This window comes from Mya arenaria, chromosome 8, assembly GCF_026914265.1.
Source record: "Mya arenaria isolate MELC-2E11 chromosome 8, ASM2691426v1".
NCBI lineage: Eukaryota > Metazoa > Mollusca > Bivalvia > Myida > Myidae > Mya > Mya arenaria.
The window spans coordinates 24699032-24713586 of NC_069129.1; the positions used below are offsets into that span (position 1 = coordinate 24699032).

At 33.4% G+C, this 14555-nt stretch overlaps 1 protein-coding gene across 2 annotated transcripts in view; it reads right to left on the minus strand.

Annotated features, from left to right (window-relative positions):
• The window catches only part of LOC128244671 (ezrin-like), a 230160-nt gene that overhangs the window by 48044 nt on the left and 167561 nt on the right, over nucleotides 1-14555 (minus strand). For both annotated transcript variants that reach the window (XM_052962702.1, XM_052962701.1), the window contains exon 17: nucleotides 10647-10667. In XM_052962702.1, coding sequence (XP_052818662.1) covers nucleotides 10647-10667 — 21 coding nt within the window. The remainder of the gene's footprint in view (nucleotides 1-10646; nucleotides 10668-14555) is intronic.

The following is a 14555-nucleotide window of genomic DNA, read 5'->3' on the forward strand; positions in this document are numbered from 1 at the left end:
ATTTAGTTCTATTTTTTAGTGAGTGGTGAATATAATTTAGTTGGAAAACACATGGGTAAATTCCAATTAATTTTCATTTACATAAAAAACATATCAACACATAATAAAACACAAATTCTAGCTTGCCTCAGCAATTCTTACATTTAAATATGACGGCAACCTTTTAAATAAAATATTTACATTGAACGGCCGTGGATAAAAAGTGTTTGCTCAAAGTTTAACATTTTTACTTTTTTGTAATTACATTTAACTTCATGGTCTTATGTCGTTGGTAGTTCTTAAACTTTAAACAATGTGATAAATGTAAATGAAAATATGTTCAACATAAATAGAACGGACTCAAACTGAAACATATTTCGAAATGTTATCAACGCGTTAAAATACGTGAGATTTATTTGCGAATGTAAACAAATACATCGTATGTTCATATGTATCCAAGATTTAAACATTTCATTAATGTCATAAAATGATTCCTTGTACATTTTTGGCAGACTAGCAGATGTCTTTTAGGTGACTTCAACAACAAATTAACTAACAAATATTTTCAAGGCTATCACAGAGAGATGAAATAAATAGATTATTAGTATAACAATTTTCACGTAATATTCAGACCATCTTACTGTTTTGTTTTTGTTTTATTATATCAAAATTTCTGGAAACGGGATATGACTTGTATGAGTTTTTCAATAAAATATAACATCATTTTTGTTAATTCAAGATTGTATTTAACATAGTGGGAAAACCCCAATGTTTGACCGTCCTTATACACGTGTTCGAAATATCCCATAAGTTACTCAATCCGGGACTGCAGGTACAAATTTTGAAATAGGCTAATGTTCATACGGTCGGGAAACAAATGTTTTATATTATTATCCTTTACATGAATGCGTCGCTTCTTAGTGTATTTAAAGTTGATCGGTCCGTATATCAATGTACTTAAATAAAAACACTTTTATGACGTCAGCGGTCCAAATCATTTTTGGCTGGTCCGGACCTCGCTTGAAATATAATATGGACCGCTGACGTCATACTATATGGACCGCTGACGTAAAAAAAACGGTGATGGCTGATTCCGATTTTTAAAAAAGTCGAAAGTAAACATTATAAGCTTCCCAGCAAACAATTGACGTTGGAAAGACGTTGTAACAACGTCAGAAACTGACGTTGGATAAACGTTGTGTATTGGTTGAAAATGAAAGTTTTTTAGACCTCGAAATCACGACGTTGAAACAACGTCGGAGTTACGACGTTGGAAAAACGTCTGAGTTACGACGTTGGAACAAATCCATAGTATAAACATGCATACCACACATGTAACAGGTAATTAGGAATTACCGTAGCATACACCTACATTCATTAACAAACAACTCAGACAATGTACGGGTTTTACTTTCACAACAAATCTGTACAGACAATAAAAGTATTAAATGATAAAGGCACATTAAATTAAATGATACATGGTAAATTCATAAGTTTAGAGATGTATGTAAATTAACTTGTGTAAACAGTTGGTCGTCCTCAACCTCCTTGTCTGTCTGGAGCGTACTTCAGACAGGATCCAATTGCCCCATCAACTTCAAGTTCAGTAGCAGTAATCACAGTGACACTTGCTTAAATACATAAAAATATTGTCAAATTAAATTATATTGACTTGAAACTGCTGAAAATAAAGTTTTGATATCAAATTCCACACAACAAAAGTCAGTTACAAGCATCTGTGATCAAAGCTATCGTGTATGAAATCATTTCCAGTGAAAAATTGCTTTGTTTTACTTGAACGGGCACTGGTGCTAGTTTTATAAGAGGTGAATGCACAAGACTATACCTGGTACTCACTTTAATAATAAAAATAATTAAGTGATTACTGTCAAGAAGCAGATTTGACTTGGCAAGTATTACCTTGAACACCTTGAAAAAACTGCTTTTGGAAAGTCATTTTCTCCTTTTCCCCTTCACGATAAAGCTAGGCATAACATCGTCCGTCACAAACCTGTCAAAAAGAGGTACATAATAATATGAATTTGATAACAATATATATAATTTTGCTGGATAACATTGTGTTTAACAAAAACAATAGTAAATAACATGGGCTTTTCGGATCCAGATCAAAGTTCAAAATTACACAGAAAATACTAGTACATGTATTTACAGATATTATTCAAGAGAACAAATAACATTGTTTTCTCATACAAAAAAGTACAAATCGGCGCGATGCCAGTTGAGGACGAATCGGGTTGAATTACATGTATGCTAAAATTTCATTGAAACAACCTTGTAAAACACCAGAAAAATATTGCTATAAACCGTTAAACATGCATTGTATCAACTTACCTTGTTGTATTAATTAAAATATGAACCGTCGAGTCTCTAGAGGAGTAATTGATCTTTCACTCTCGTCAATATTCGTACACCTCATGAGCAATATGGCGGATCGGAATGGGTTCAAAACTGCGCGCGTCTATTTTAAGATAAGGAATTGAACATGCATTTTTTCGGAATTATCTAAATGACATGATAAGAAGCTATCGATATAATTATTTCTGCTAATTTTTGTTTAACAAGATGAATTTTAACAGCAACTAAAAAAACAGAAAGAAAAAAGTCTAGAAACAGGCGACACCATGCGGAAATTCCAATTACAGAAACCAAGGGCACAGACAAGGGAAGCAACTTGAATAACAACATGATCGAATTTTAGTTTTTATTTGCCGCAGTATCACGATTTTTCGAGCAATTTCTTGTTACATCATGTGTATATCATGTTTAACTTGAAAAATACAACTTATTTCAAACAATAACCAAATCACAACGTCGGTTCGATGTCTAATTGCGACGTCGGACTGACATCGTGGTTTTGACGTTGATACAACGTTGTATTTAAGTGGCCGACGTCGTGACCTAAATCCAACCTGTATCCGACGTTGATCCAACGTCATGTGTTTGCTGGGTTTATTCACGAAAAAACACACCAAAAGCGTTTTAAACATACGAAATTTAATATAAAGTGCTCGGTATAATATAAGAAATATATGTATAGGGACAAGTAAGTGTAACTGTTGTGACCAGCTAGGTCAGCCAATATATGATTTTCTGGTTTAACTTACGTTTAGTCCCTGGACTGATAATTTCAAAGTGTACCAATGTATACTTTGCATACGCCCAGGTATTTATGGCTTTATTATGGTAAATCGCACTTTTATAATAGTGTTACCAACAATACTTTAAATACACATAAATCCAATAATAAGGCATTCAGCATTACCATTTATCAATACAATTGTATTTCCCGGAAGTTAGGCAGTTCAAAGTCGCACCTTCCGTTCGTCCTTCGCCCGTCCGTCTGTGTGTCCGGCTCAACTTTTCGTATCCGGGCTTTATTTTTTTGTATGGAAATAATCTAAAATAACTTGCCAAAAGTGTTGACATACCAAGACAAGTGTCGCTTGCAAAACCCTTATCCCTAAGTCTTAATTCAAGATCAAACTAAGGGTTTGATTATTAGGGAATGCTGCGTATTAAGACTGGGCGTATAGGTGGCTGTGTCCGGGCTGTAACTTTCTCATATATGAACAAATCTTAAAATAGCATGCCCAATGTGTTTCACATACCAAGACGACGTGTTGCATGTTAGACTCATGTCCCAACCTCTAAAGTCAAGGTCACGCTTAATGTTTATTCACAACGTAATGATTATAAAACTTGCCACATGTGTTGGATATACCAATATGACGTTTCTCGTGCAATACTTATGTGAAAAACTACAGAAACAAGCTCAGTAGCAAAAAGTTTAAACAAACCCGGTTTAATGGTACTGGGTGAACGCCAAAGACATAGAACACAAAAACAAAAAATCACAAACAAGAAACACGGAAGAACAACACAAAACTCCACAAACATCACAGTGTATACATACATGTGTCTTAACCAAATAGATCAAGGTCACACTTTGGGTTTGTTAATTATGGAGTGATGCATATAAGGACGTAGAGTATCGTTATTCATCGGCTCTGGCTGTAAGTTTCACCTATATGGACATAGTTTAGAATAACTCGGCACATGTGTTCGACATATCAAAATGATATGGTTTTCCGGTTAGCGCAGTGGTAAGAGCACTCGCTTCTCACCTAGGTGACCCGGATTCGATTCCCAGCCTTTGCACATGTGGTCACCAAGCCGGACAAGTGGGTTTCCTCAGGGTACTCAGGTTTCTCCCACAACACAAGACCACACTGACGCGTAAACTCGTGTCAACGAGAGTGATTAATATATTATTGTAATAACTAATTTCACAATTGTTTTTCAAAAAATATAGTTTAAACTAAAATGACGTGTCGCTCGCAAAACCTGTGTTCCTACCTTGCAAATGCACCAGCCATGTTGGTTGGACAAAATGCCATATAGTTTTCCAAATGCACCAGATATATTGGTTAGATAAAATGTAATGTGGTCATACAATGCCTACAGCCATATTGGTAAGACGTAATGCTACATGATAAGCCAATGCACAAGCCATGTTAGTTAGACATAATGCCATGTGATCTTAAAAATGCACCGGCCACGTTGGTAAGACATCATGTCATGTAGTCCTGCAAATGCACCATTCATGTTGGTAGGACAAACTGCCATGACTGTGGTCTTACAAATGCACCAGCCATATTTGGTAGATATAATGCCATGTAGTACTGCAAATGCACCATTCATGTTGGTAGGACAAACTGCCATGACTGTGGTCTTACAAATGCACCAGCCATATTTGGTAGATATAATGCCATCTTATATATTGCGTAAGGCGTGCAAACCGGGATATATTTCAATAACAGTAAGACCTATAGAACTATAACACTAACAAATAACATCCAGAAAAAGTGTCTACTCTATCTTGATTAGATTGCTTCCTTCTTTAATTTAAGTTTGGTTATTAACCTTTTACTTGCCTTAACTACAAAAATCTGATAATTGTGTGTGTGTGTGTGTGTGTGTGTGCGTGTGTGTGTGTGTGTGTGTGCGTGCGTGCGTGCGTGCGTTTGTGCGTGCATGTACGTGCGTGCATGCGTATTTTCGTGCAACGTTTTACGGCAGAACTAAAACAGTCTTATTCTTACGCATTTTTTGTTATCATCACCATCATCATCCTCATCCTCATCATCCTCATCATCATCATCATCATCATCATCATCATTATCATCATCATCATCATCATCATCATCATCATCATCATCATCATCATCATCATCATCACCATCATCATCATCATTATAACTAGTGTTAAATCTCAAACAAAAGAACATTCGTTCTTGCATGCGCATTTTGTATATGCATCTTTAGATATGTACTTAAGTGATAATGGTTTGCGCTCCTGTAAACAGCACAACTATTATTAATGTTGATTAAATTAAAAGAAACGTTATTCTTGCACTCATGAGCGAAGGGAATGTGAAGTACAGGTATTGTTGAATAAGATCACCGATTGTGCGTTTACCGAAGTTGAGTTGGCACAATAGTGAATTCTATATGAATAACGAACTTAGATATAACCCTGCTCTACTATCTACGCTGTTGTTATCCATGCTTATTTAAGTTAATTGTGTCAGCAATAACCATTGTAGTGTCAGCTTAAATAGAAGCTATGCTAATTATGCTCAAATATGTTTTAAACTTATGTCTTTTTATGTTAGTCAAACGTCAGTAGATCGTCAGCCTATTTTCAGAAGTTGGGACATTACCCTTCCCAAAAGAGTGTGTTAAATGCCATTAAATGCGCATTTTATCTGCATTAAATACAACGGTATTGACACTGTATTTTAAGCGTATTTTTTGCCAAGTGAATTTAAAACTAGAAATTTAATCTGGTTTAGACGCGATTTTTTTCTGCATTTAATGCACATTTTCTCTGCGTGAAAAGCGCATTTTCAGCATATGTTTTCTGCATTTTTAACGCATTTAGGTAAAAAGCAATCGTTTATGCTGAAATCGGTCTTTAGTCAAAACTCTATTTTAAATTAGCAGTTCAAACCTAAAGCTTGATGTCAGATTTCACCCGTGTAATTGCAGGAGCTCATTAGTGTCTTGATCAGATCAATGCTTGTCTTGAAATCTCCACAAGTTTTCCTGGCGCCTTTAGGTTTTCATCAGCAGGTCATAAAACGGAGCTTCATGATTGGAGGATAATGCTCAGAAATTACCGAATGATGTTATGTTTATCAGACAATTAGCCACACTCCAGAATGTGGCTGATTATTCTGACTATGAAATGTGAAACGAAAGCGATTTTGACTGAACTGTTTCAGGATACACAACTTTGATTGTATGCTTTGATCTCATTGAACCTTTGATCAACTGTTGGAAACAAATTCCCACACTATTAAGCTAGGAACAATTAAGGATTATCTAGGAATATCGCTAGAACACTGTTCTTTGAAAGATGTCAGTGATGATAAAATCAACACTGGAGACTTAATCAGATGATGAGGTACTTTACAGTTATACTCATATATTCTTATAAAAAATACTCTATTTTTGTTATACAACGTTCATATTAAAAACAGATTAAGACTAAAGGTACATTGAACACACATTAAAACACAGCTGGCCTTAATTAAGATTTACATAATTATTTATATTTCTCGATAAACTTTACAAAATTTATACTACAATAAAACAGATCAAAATTTATAAACATGGGTGCTTACTACAGTTTGGTACTAACATTGTATAAGACTAATATATTATAAGGTTTTACCTTTCAGAATATTTCATGGCATGTATTTGAGAGGAAAGATGATGAATTTTTCTTTTTAACTTAAAGGTAAAGTGCAATTATTTGTTCAATTTTAATCTGATAAAAATTTACTGTCGGGGACATCCATAATTTGTTTGAATGATAATTGAGTCATAAATAGTGTAACTGTTGATTGTTTTACAGTTGTTACTGTTGACGATTTGAACCAATTACTTGAAGTACGGTAATCAGTCCATTTCCAATTTAAACGTTGGCTAGATGGAAAAATAATGATTTTATATTCAATAGTTTCTACTATAGATTGCCTACACTTACTAAGTCGAAGAACACTACTTGCTTTCAAAGAAACATTGGAATACACTAAGGAATGTTTATGTCTTGCCAAAGATTAATTATCTTAGTGATAAGTCAGATGTCCAAGACAGTAGGGTCATTTAAAAGAAAGGAAAGGAACTACATTTTGATTTTAAATATTCATGTTAAAATCAGATTCTAGATTCAATCTAGACAATCTGTATTTTCCCAGGTACTTAAGTAGACTTTAGTAAGATCAATTTCAAAAGTTACCCGGTAAACTGCATGACAATTAGTACTTAATATATTTACGTTTGAAAGAAAACTTCGAAAGTCTGCAGGATACTCAAGGGCCGAAAACACAAATAAAAGGTCATCAAATGACAAAGTATATTTTTAAAAGCAAAAGATCTTCGAAAGATATGCCAGCACTACCTGATATCATGTTAACATGATTTATTTTCATTCGTCATTATGTTTAATTTATATCATTTTGAAACTCATTGTGTAGTGCTATATATTGTCAAGTATTAATTCTCTTTGTTTAAATCATCAAATACATATATGTGTACTATCAAAATTGGCTCAAACTGTGTTGTAGAATCAGATACAAATATATTTGGAGTGACTGGAAATCACATAAGCAAACCTTTTCGTACGTGTTTTCTGAATAAAGCACCAGCAAGTCGTCCCCATATGAAGGGGATTTTATCCGGGCCTTGCTGGACCGAAAGTCAAAGTCCCCGCTATTCCCCAGACCTGGGGGGGGGGGCGTGGTTACAATTGACTGGTGCATAAGCCTGCAATATTCATATTCTTCAAATATTTTCTGTTTTACATCGGCTGATTTTGTTGTTCATTTCAATATGAGGGCACAGCTATGGTCGATCAAGCCTAGGAGCAGTTTCATAAGCATCTCGACTTGAATAACCCTAGCCATTCTGCTGGAATAAAATCAATCAAAACGTTTCAACAAACATTTCCTTGTCTCACTGCTTAATGAATTTTACCGAATGTAAACATCCGGTACGGTTTCGGGTAGTACTCGTTACTGAAACACGGAAGGTGTCATTAGCTGTTAAAACTAATTTAACTGTTTCTTTTCCCGATAGTTATTTTGGGAATATTACCAAATATTTGTAACTATTCCTAGGTTTAGAATATTTAAAAAAAAATCCCTCTGCATAATATCGATAATTTGGGGAATGTTCCCAAAAATGTTGAAATTCCCCTTAAAACTTTCAAAATATACTATAAAGAGTTTGGTAATATTCTCAAAAAATTTTGGTAATGTTACCAAATATTTCAAGATCAGATTGGTAATATTCCCAGAAAATCTGGACCTTATATTCCAGATGAATTTACGAATTCTAGCAGAAATTGTTCGTCAATTAATTTTGGAATATTACCAAATGTTTGTGACTATACCAAGATTAAGAATACTTAAGAAAAATACTGGCATAATATTGATTATTTTGGGAATATTACCAAATATTTGTAACTATTCCTAGGTTTAGAATATTTAAAGAAAATCCCTCTGCATAATATCGATAATTTGGGGAATGTTCCAAAAAATGTTGAAATTCCCCTTATAGCTTTCATAAATATACTATGAAGAGTTTGGTAATATTCTCCAGACATTTTGGTAATGTTACCAAATATTTCAAGATCAGATTGGTAATATTCCCAGAAAATCTGGACCTTATGTTCCAGATGAATTTACGAATTCTAGCAGAAATTGTTCGTCAATTAATTTTGGAATATTACCAAATGTTTGTGACTATACCAAGATTAAGAATACTTAAGAAAAATACTGGCATAATATGGATTATTTTGGGAATATTCCCACAAATGTTGAAAAGCCCTAGTAAAGTTTCCAATACTATACCTTGAAGTGTTTGGTAAGTGTTTGGTAACATTCCCAGAAATAACAATTCCCTGAGAAATCCTCTGTGGATATTTCAAAGGCTTTCGGATGGATAATTTTGTTTCAGTTAATCTGGTAACAAAGTAAAAAGTTTTGGTAATTCTACCAAATATTTCAAGATCAAATTGGTAATATTTCCAAAAAGCCTGCACATTATATCTTAGATGAATCTAAGAATGCTAGCAGAATATGCATCATTTATTTTGGGAGTATTACCAAATATTTGTGACTATTCCTAGTTTTAGAATTTTTATAGAAAATCTCTCCGCATACATACTTTCGATCACTTTGGGAATGTTCCCATGAATGTTGAAAGTCCAACTATAGCTTCCATTACTATACTATGTAGTGTTTGGTAATATTCCCAAAATATTTCGGTAATGTTACCAACTATTTCAAGAATGAATTGGAAATATTTCCAGAAAACCTGGACATTTGATTCAAGATGAATTTCATAATGTTAGCAAAAAATGTTCATAATTTACCCTGGGAATGTTACCAAATATTTGTGACCATTCCTAGCTTTTTATCTTGGCATAATATTGATGTTTATATTTTTGTTTCAATTCATCTGGAAATATTCTCATAATTATTTGTAATGTTACCAATATTTCAAGATTTAGTTGGTAATATTTCCAGAAAATCTGGCCATCACTTCGCATGATATTGATGATTTTGGGAATATTCCCACTATAACCTTCTATACTATACTATGAAGTATTTGGTAACATTCCCAGAAATATTTCTAGTCCTACAGAAACGCTTTGACGAGATTACAAAGGGTTTCTGTTGGAGTAAAATGTTACCATGCTAGAAAGGGAAAGTTGCGTTTTCCCTTTTCATTTTGCGGTTTGTTTAGTGCAAAACATGTTGAAATATGTCAGGCATAAAATGGGAACCTTGATTGCATTGTGTTGAGTCTATGAGAATAATAAATTGCGAACGTGACCAAGATATAACCGGGACCAGAAACAATTTGATATGTTGTAAACTTAGTTATAAATTTGATTTATTAAAGTAAATTCCTTATTTATTATTATTTCTGATCATTGTTTAATTCGTATTCGGTTTCTGTTATTGAATTAAGTTAGTAATATCTTAGTATAGTTAGTCAAATCACGTGATGATTGAAGCTTTAGTGAAAGACGGAGGCGTACCATATATCTTATATCAAAATGTCACAGGACAATCATATGTACCTACTGTTTGCACATATAAATGTCGTACATTAAACTTTCTGCACAAGTTATGTAAAAATATAAACACATTTTGAAGTGTACAACTCAAAAAAGTTATTTCATCGACTGACTTCAATTTCATGTCTATATGCCCATATATTTCAAGAAAACAAAATAATATATCTTAAGTATATTATTGTTGGCTTGCTGTATAGTTACATGAAAACAAACACTAGCTTGTAACCTCCTTTTCCTCCCTTTGCAATTTTTGCTCATATATTCAACGATAATTTTGCATGATATACGTTGCAATTAATTCATATATATGTTAGAGGAAATACTTACACTATCTCTATGATTAATAAGCTGTTATTTAAGACCAGTAAAACTCAATTACATTCCTACATTGAAACAGAATATTTAATCATTTTCATAGCAATTCAGAATGTATACATGGAAAAGATTACGATATATCCAACGTCATATATCAAGAATCAAACATACATACCTGTCTATTATGGCTAAAACACTGAAAGTAGAAATAGAAATACATTCATTAATAGTGAAACAACTGTGTTGACTTGACGATGTACATGTACATGGAAAAGGGGTTTTGTCGACGTATATAAGTACTATGAGAACACTTGTATCACAAAAGGGATAAAACGATGATTGAGGATATTCGACAATCGGTTTTTGTCTAACATGGGCGATAATAAATTCTTGTTATCAAAAATTAAGTATCGCCATTGGTTAAATAATTATATAAGACAAGTACTCTAATACTTCTACAAATCATGAAATATGATCGGGACAGTAAGGTTATTGTATTTAAATCTTAAAAACTAACGGCTCGCTAAAGACGATTATCAAGATTCCACATGTCCGATAATCCTAATATTATGTTTGCCGGCACAATCAATCAACTTCTTCAGAACAAAAATAATTCAAATAAATCAGAATGACATATATTGCCTATCGCAAAGCCTACTGGCTACGCGTTGTAAGCTACGCTTCATATGTTTTTGTTAAATTTTCATTCCAAACTAACACTTCCCGGACAAACATATTTGGGACATAACCAAATTTCTGCCGGTTTTTCGTTTTTAGATGACAACAAACGAAGTGATATAATCCCAAACTAGCTCTCAATATATAAAATAAAAACCCACTTCATTTCTGTAGATAAAAGTTGGAAGCATATTAAGCAGGAAGCAATCATGAAAACAAATAAATCTTTATCAATGATGAAAAAATATTAATGTATCAAAGTCGTTTGAAACGGCATAATTCGTATCATGGACCTTTTGACTGGTATTATATTATGAGCATTGTAGGTATTTGACTTGTATTGGCATCAAAACAAAAACGAAATGGTACAGTGATTATTGAATGTATGTTCTTGACAATGATTCGGATATTTTGACAAAAAAAACTGTGTTACCTCAAATACGTCCGTTGATCTGCTTCTATATTCATATCTCATTTTGAATTAATATCCCTTTTAGACGGGTTTTTCCCATTGAAATAAATATATTGATGTCAGTCATTGCGGCGACTTAACATGATCATGGTTTTAGATCTCTAGGGAACTTGTTTCGTTGTTGCTCTATAGCTTAAAATACCTTCGTTGACTTTGATCTTTAATTATGCAAATCATTTTTCAAATAAGTAGACTCATGTGTCATTTAATTCACCATATCGTTTAAAATCAATTCAGAGCCTAGACATGTTATAAAGTTACTTTAGCTTCCAAGACTAATTTGAGTAAAGCGATTTTGATTTAAGGGGAACGCTAAGGGACATTTTTTGAGTATTGTTTCATTGGCTGTTGACATTGTACAAAATGCTACATTTAAGAGATGGTATGACCGATAACAATGATAGAATAATGACTTAATGATGCATTGTCTTTTGAAGTATCCCGGACATTTGACCATTTAAAAGCTGGATACAGTTTGAAAATACAATACATATAATGTACATCTTTCAAAAAAGCGATATCATTGAAATGTTTTCTTACATAGATCAGTCAAACGCAGGCTTATTGCAAGGCCAATATCGTTTAATTGTTTGTATTATAAGTTGCAACGGCGTATATAACAACGAGTTCCTGATAAAATTATCAGTTTTGCAAGCCTTTATGAAAGTATTTCAGGTTTCAATGTAGTTCAATTTGATGAAAACCATAGATTGATGATATCATTGCCAAATATATTTACATTTTCTGACATAATGTAAACAAATTTCACCATGATCAAACCATTTCTTCACTTGATAATTTTGCTTTCAAATGTGGGCACACCTTCCTCGCATATCTTAGCGCCAAATCAACCTGCCATATTTTGGTGTAATCATGCTGATATACAGGGGATATTATGATAGGACGCTTTTCTGTTGACCTTTATCACGTCGAGTTTGTGTGTAAACAAGTATCCATCGAGACCGCAGGTCGAGACGAATACATGTTTACTCACCGAACGAGACGTGATGCAGGTCACCGGAAAAGCGTTTTATCGTAATATTCCATTTATTGTTTACCTGCCTATTTAATTATTCCTTTTTATATTTCTGTTTCAATTTACCGCAACCTGTCAATTGCGCGTATGAATTCGAATGTGTTACGCAGTTTTGTGTCATGAATGGAGGCTACTACAGCGGAAAGATGTCAGAAGTTACAGAATTCACTGTTTTTAGCAAAATAAGAACAAAATATTTTACCTTCTAGCAAATTTAACAAATTGCTTATACGAAAACAATTATTAAATGCCACAGCACAAAAAACACACACAACACGGTACTTATTTTACGAGTATACACTAATCGTCTTTTCCTGTAGATGTAACGTGGCCATTTGAACAAAGTAAATATTCATGGAACTATTTGACAATCATAATATGCAGAATTGAGGGAAGTTCGTAAGTCAATCGCTAGTTCTATCGATGATGCGAATTCGCCTTATTCTTTGTAATGGCGAGCTGCTCATGTTTTTATAATAAAAATGGATAATGCCACAGTTTATGAACTTCGAAATGGTAAACAACTAGTTCACCGAACAAGCTGTCTACAAAGATTGGAAGTGTTCTCTGCTTCGTGCTTGTCCTCGTGGTTCTTTAAAAAACATAGTCACCATGATCCTAAATATTTACATGCTTCTGGAGCGTAAGTAAAGTTAGATAATTTTATGTTATTTAAATTGTTTTACTATTTGTTTTTGTTTTTTGTTTTTCACGCTATTTTTTAGCAATGCAAAAGTATCTCCGAGATTCCACACGGTACTCGCATGATACGGACTTAAATAACGACAGTATCCTGATACGAAATTTTCAATTGGGCGTGCTGTGTTTTTACTGTTGGATATGGAAAAGGAAACTGATAGGCATGAAATAAATTAGGATATTACTTAGCTAGTTTGATATGCGTCCATGGTATATGTGTGTGTTGTTAGTAACAATTTTTACGGATACCAGGAATTATAAAACAAACGTTTGAAATCATACATTAAAGTTTTACCATTATATGAAGTTCCGAACACCTCATACAAACAACATAATACAGGAACTATTTTACAAAAATAAATGTTTCTCTCATTAAGCTGAAAAGAGAAAACAACCCAGCATTAGTTAGTTATTATCTGAGGCTCTGTGAACTGTAGATGTACATGTACAAGGGCAGGACCAGTGTTGCGTACTTATGTTATCTCCTAACAAGGCATTACTATTTATGATACATATAAACAATCGTGTCAAAGTGATACTTCAAATAAATTTGATGAAGGTTATTATACAATTCAACCTTTGTCTTCAGAATCATAATATGTTGATGTTTATTAGCCATATGTCTGCTACAATGATAACGCTGAAATAAATGAGTTTTATAAATAGGAACAGGATGAGACATTAAGTACACTTTTAGCAAGTATACCACCAGGTTTGACGTTAATCTAATTTTACCCCTTTTTGAAGACGAGATATTTCAACATATATGCAGATGTTAGCATGATAAACTAAGACGATTGACTTAGATGATTTAGAACGTATTAAACTTCAGCGTTTTCTTTATTGTCTGATACGTATTACCGTCGAAGCATGACTGCGGTCTTTACAATTTAACCTTATATCATATTCGTCTATTACGTATTGCCGCAATACCATGGTTTACTCGTTTTAAAATGTATATGTTATTACGCATTTCCGTACAAGCATGTTTACGTTCATTACGCATTATATTATTAACACGGTAACGTAGAATGGTAACGTTCATTGTACGCTCATTGTGCATTATCGCAATAGCATAGTAACGTTTATTGTGTATTGTCGCAATAGCATGGTAACGTTCATTGTGTATTATCGCAATAGCCTGATAACGTTTATTGTGTATTATTGCAATAGCATGGTAATGTTCATTGTGTATTATC